Genomic DNA, 5876 nt, shown 5'->3' on the forward strand with positions numbered 1-5876 from the left:
TCTACAGCCTTTGCACTGAGCTACATCTCAGCACTTTTTAAAATGCTTTATGTCCTAACTACAAAAGGAAATACCTCAAAGGATCAACAACTTGGATCTCATCTTATTAAAAAGTTTTTGCACATCAAAAGAAATCATCAATGAAGTGAAAAGAAAACCCATAAATTAGGAAAAAAAAATTTAGCCGACTGTCATTCCAACAAAGGCCTTCTATCTAGAACATATAAAGAATTAAAAAACAAATCAGATCCCCCAAATCCAAAGACCCAATCCAAAAATGGGCATCTGAGATGAATACACACTTCTCAAATGAAGAAATGCAAATGGCAAATAAATACATGAAAAATGTTCAGCATCATTGATCAAGAAATGTAAATTGAAACAACACTGGGATTCCATCTTGCCCCAGAAAAAATGGCTATCATTAAGAAATCAACCAATAACAAATGCTGACAAGACTGTGGGAGAAAAGGAACCCTTGTCCAATGCTGGTGGGAGTGCAGACTGGTGCAACCACTGTGGAAATCAGTGTAGGGATTCCTCAAAAAACTAGGATTAGAGCTTTTTTTTTGACCGACGAGCACTTCCGGGGTTAAGTGGTCCCTCGGCGCGGTCGTCCTGTTAAAACCAGCTTCTCGAGTCGCTTGCCCCGGCCTGGGCGCCTGTAGCGTCACGCGCCTCGGTTTCCTGGTCTTATGGCGGGCCTGACCCTGTTTGTGCGCCACCTCCCGCCTTCGGCCTGCAGCGAGCAGCTGGAGGAGCTGTTCAGTCAGGTGGGGCCGGTGAAGCAGTGCTTCATGGTGACTGAGAAAGGGAGTAAGGTATGTCGAGGCTTTGGCTATGTTACTTTCTCCATGGCCGAAGATGTTCAGAGGGCCCTCAAGGAGATCACTACCTTTGAAGGTTGCAAGATCAACATCACTGTTGCCAAGAAAAAAGTGAGGAACAAATCCAAGGAAAGAAAGAAAAATGAAAATTCAGAATCTCCCAAGAAGGAGCTGAAAACTAAGAAAGCCAAAGTGACAGATAAAAAAGCCAGATTAATTATTCGGAACCTGAGCTTTAAGTGTTCAGAAGATGACTTGAAAACGGTATTTACTCAATTTGGAACTGTACTAGAAGTGAACATTCCAAGAAAGCCAGATGGAAAGATGCGTGGTTTTACTTTTGTTCAGTTCAAAAATCTCCTAGAAGCAGGAAGAGCTCTCAAAGACATGAACATGAAAGACATAAAAGGGCAAACAGTGGCAGTGGACTGGGCTGTGGCGAAGGATAAATATAAAGATACACAGTCTGTTTCTGCTCCAGGTGAGAACTGCTTTGAACCTATGCCTCAGGGGTCAGTTAGAAAGAAGAGCAGAGTGGAAGAGAATGATGATGATGATGTTGGGGTTGATGGTGATGCGGATGACAGTGATGAAGAGGAAGAGGAGGAGGAAGAATCAGAGGTGACCAAGCATGTGAAAGTTCAGAAGAGAACAGTCAAGAAAGCAGCCCCTGTAGAATGCAGCAACAAAGATGATTCACAGGAGGACAGTGACCTGGAGGAAAGAAGTAGCATTGATGGTGATGAAGAACTGTTACCAAATGATAGCAGTGCTGAAGAACAGGAAGATGAAGATGTGCAAATCTCAAAGACAAAAAAGAGGAAATTACCCTCTGATGTGAATGAAGGGAAAACTGTTTTTATCAGAAACCTGTCCTTTGACTCAGAGGAAGAAGAACTTGGGGAGCTCCTCCAGCAGTTTGGAGATCTTAAATATGTCCGCATCGTCTTGCATCCAGACACAGAGCATTCTAAAGGTTGTGCATTTGTCCAATTCATGACTCAAGAAGCTGCTCAGAAATGCCTCACTGCTGCTTCTCCAGAGACTGAAGGTGGTGGGCTTAAACTGGATGGCCGGCAGCTCAAGGTTGACTTGGCTGTGACCCGTGATGAGGCTGCAAAACTTCAGACAAAGAAAGTGAAGAAGCCCACTGGGACCCGGAACCTTTATCTGGCTCGAGAAGGCTTGATCCATGCTGGAACTAAGGCTGCTGAGGGTGTGAGTGCTGCTGATATGGCCAAACGAGAACGTTTTGAGCTACTGAAGCATCAGAAGCTTAAGGACCAGAATATCTTTGTCTCCCAGACCAGGCTCTGCCTGCACAATCTTCCCAAGGCTGTGGATGACAAACAGCTGAGAAAGCTGCTGCTGAATGCCACTAGGGAGGAGAAGGGAGTACGCATCAAGGAGTGCAGGGTGATGCAAGACCTTAAAAGAGTTCATGGGAACATGAAGGGGCAGTCCCTGGGCTATGCCTTTGCTGAGTTCCAGGAGCACGAGCATGCCCTGAGAGCCCTCCGCCACATCAATAACAACCCAGAAATCTTTGGGCCTCTTAAGAGACCAATAGTGGAGTCTATTGGTCTCTTAAGGAAGATCGAAGGAAACTTAAAATGAAGGAAATGAGGATCTAGCGCAGCCTGCAAACAATGAAATTGAAGCCTGCAACCGGTGAGCCTCAAAAGCAGAAGAAAGCACCCATAAAAGAGAAGCAACAGAAGGCAGCTCAAAACTACTCACAGGATCAAAACAAGGCTCCCCCAGGGCAGAAGGGGAAGGTGGGCTCCACCTCATGGGCAGGGTTCCAGACCAAGGCTGAAGTAGAACAGGTGGAACTGCCCAATGGAAAGAAGAGAAGGAAGGTCCTGGCGCTCCCCTCTCATCGAGGACCCAAAATTAGATTGCGAGACAAAGGCAAAGTGAAGTCCCTCCCTCCTAAGAAGCCTAAGCCCCAGATAAAGCAGTGGAAGCAAGAGAAACAGCAGCTGTCATCCAAGCAGATTCCTAGAAGAAAAGCCAAGGGAAACAGGACAGAAGCTCACTTCAACCACCTGGTTGAACAATATAAGCAGAAACTGTTAGGACCTTCTAAAGGTGCACCTCTTGCAAAGAGGAGCAAATGGTTTGACAGTTGATGTGGTTGGTAGTCTGGGTAAGAAGATGGATGTGCACTTTCTGGTAAAGCTTAGAATCCAGTCTACCTCCCATGTCTTTCATAAGGGAAAGAAGATCCCTGGAGGTCCTTTTGTTGGGAGGCTCCTTGGGCTTTGCACTTCTGAACTGTAGTCCCCATCTAGTGTATGGTTAGTCACAAATACCCCCAAAAGTCATGATGTTTCTTGCATATTATCCACATTATTGTGAAGTTGTGTCTATGGTTGTTACTTATTTTTTAAATCCCTGATTCTTAAATGGAAATAATTGTAAAAAGCATTCTGGAATACTGAATTTTTAAGATGTATATTTTGTTAGGCATCCTCTAAATGAGATACTGTATGACTTTTTGAATGGCAGACTGGATCTTATTTCTAATATGTATAAATCTGTTATTGTGTATGAAAAAAAAAACTAGGATTAGAGGTCCCATTAGACCCAGCTTTTCCCCTTCTGAGTGTTTTCTCAGAAGAAATGAAAACATCACACCACAAGAATATATTTTCATCCATGTTTTTGGCAGCACAATTTGTCATAACTAAATCTTGGAAACAACCCAATTGCCCATCAACCAAGGAATGGATTTAAAAAAAAAAAAAGATGTGGTGTTTTTATACAGTGGGGTATTACTTGGCTATAAAGAAAAGCTCAAGACTTTTATAGGTAAATGGATGTAACTCAAGACCATGCTCAAAATTAAATCAGACTCACATGTATAAACATTGTTTTGTCTCTCTAGTGTAAGAAACTGAAAGAGTAAATAAAATCTGAAAGATATGATAGATATATGTGTTACAGGAAAAACTTCTCAAAAAGAAAACACTGAGATAAAAGAAAGGAGAAAAAAGGAAGAGAAATATGCTACTAATTTCTATTAGTTTTCTGAAAAGAACAGTGCTTATATTGCTGGATGAATTTTCATGCCCATAGCCAGTAATCTGAGCAACAACCATTGTTAATTTCACATCATCTTGTTTTGAAATTCTGTGTCAGTTTTATTGTTTTTTATTCTCATTAAAATAAAAGACTAAATAAATTGCCTTTTGTATTTTTATAGGGATCTTGCTAGGTCATTAAATTGCTCAGGATGGGCTCAAACTTGAGATCCTTCTGGGAGGATCTCAGCCTCCCAGAGTATTTAGGTTGCCGGTATGTACTACTATGTCCAGCTACTATATAATTTATTTTAAAAGCTGTGTTTCTGGGATCAAACTCAGGACTTTGCACTTGACGGGCAGGCACTTATGCCACTAAGCTATATCCCAAGCCCTTACAAGAAACTAAAAGAGAAGAATTTAAGGTTTCTAATACAGAGAAATTATGAAAGTTTAAGGAGATGAAAATTCTAATTATCATGATATGATCATTACAGTATATAAATTTTGAATTAACACACTATACCTCATAAATATGTATGATTACTATGTGTCAATGAAAAAAGAATCTTTACACTTCTAAATGCTACTATTCATCTAACTTTTGATGAAAAACTTGATTTAGAGACTAAAGGAACTTAGTGATTTGCCAGTGAAGCATATTTTATTTTCTCAATAGGAATTTAAAAGACAAATTTGGAATTCTGAGAAAAGTTTTTTAAAAACTTACAAAAATATTTTAGATCAGATAGAAGGCATTACCCCCAAAAGCTACAGATTTGGCAAGACAGGAGAGTACTTTGTTCTCCACTGTTTACGCCTGTTGGTGCAGTGTTAGATTATATTACATGTTTATATAATGAGGATAATACATCATAATTATCATTATTTAAATGCTGTTTTTATTTCTATCTTTAAAATCATCATTTAAATAAAACATATATGGTTACATTTTAAAATTATAATTAAAGAACAGCATATAAACATCATAGACCATATAATGAAATAATGACAAAAACTAGCAGAAATTAGAAGAGTTAGAGGTGAGGAAAGGAACTGGAAGTTACTCTGAAGAGAAAATGACATCTTACCTAGGATCCATGTATCAGTTATCTATTACTGCAGAAGAAATGTCTCCTCCCAAAACCTTAATGACTTAAAAGACTAGTAAACCTATTTGTCTTGGAACGTCAACCAAAAGAACTCTGGGAGCAAAAAGGTAGAGGGTTCTGACTCTGGGTCTTTTGCGGGACTGCTGTGTGGGAGTCGGCTTCAGCCTCCAGGCATCTACCTGAAGACTTGACTAGGATGGAAGGACGGCCTTCCAGGAGAACTCATTCACATGGCTCGGAAATCCATCACTCATTCACTTGCAGGTCACTTCTGTTCTTTGCCACGTGGACCATTCCTAAGGGTTGCTGAAGAGTCCTCATGACAGAGCAGCTAGCCTCTCCCAAGAAAGAGCAAAGTAATAATATGGAACATCTTCATTTTAGAAGTCAGGCATCCTTGCGTCTTGTCCTTCTGGTTACATATGTGAACCCATTGCCATGCAAGAAGGCTCCTAAATATGAGACCATGCGTATCAGTGGGAGCAAGAAAAGACTCACCCCACATGGAATTAGTACTTTTTATTACAGTTCATGGAATAAAAAAATATGTTAAAGTACATTATTTAAAATTCAAAAAGCAGCTAGGTGTGTTGCCATATGCCTATAATCCCACCACACAAGAAAGTGAAGCAAGAAAATCACCACAATTTTGAGGCCAGCCTAAACCATAGAGTGAGATACTGCCTCAAAAACAAACAAATAAAAATGAAGTTCTAAAAGTAATCACAGCCAAAAAGACACAATATAAAATATAATAGAATAAGGAACAAACTCAAGAAAGAGGCAGAAAAGAAAGATGGAAGTAATCTTTTATAGGGAAGTTGAGTACAAGAGTCTAAAATTGATTAAAAAAAACAAAGAAATGGGCCAAGGAGATAGCTCAGTAGAATAAGCACTTGCCTGGCAAG

The 5876-nt window shown here is 40.2% G+C and overlaps 1 protein-coding gene across 1 annotated transcript; it reads left to right on the forward strand.

Annotated features, from left to right (window-relative positions):
- The first annotated feature begins 695 nt into the window (after nucleotides 1-695).
- LOC101578280 (RNA-binding protein 28-like) lies at nucleotides 696-3061 on the forward strand. The gene is given in 2 exon segments (XM_023722362.1): nucleotides 696-2402; nucleotides 2405-3061. Coding segments are annotated over 2 exon segments (2265 nt in total). The 3' UTR covers nucleotides 2963-3061.
- Nucleotides 3062-5876: the final 2815 nt, after the last annotated feature.

The sequence above is a fragment of the Octodon degus genome, unplaced genomic scaffold, assembly GCF_000260255.1.
Source record: "Octodon degus isolate 3935 unplaced genomic scaffold, OctDeg1.0 scaffold00091, whole genome shotgun sequence".
NCBI classification, from domain to species: Eukaryota; Metazoa; Chordata; class Mammalia; order Rodentia; family Octodontidae; genus Octodon; species Octodon degus.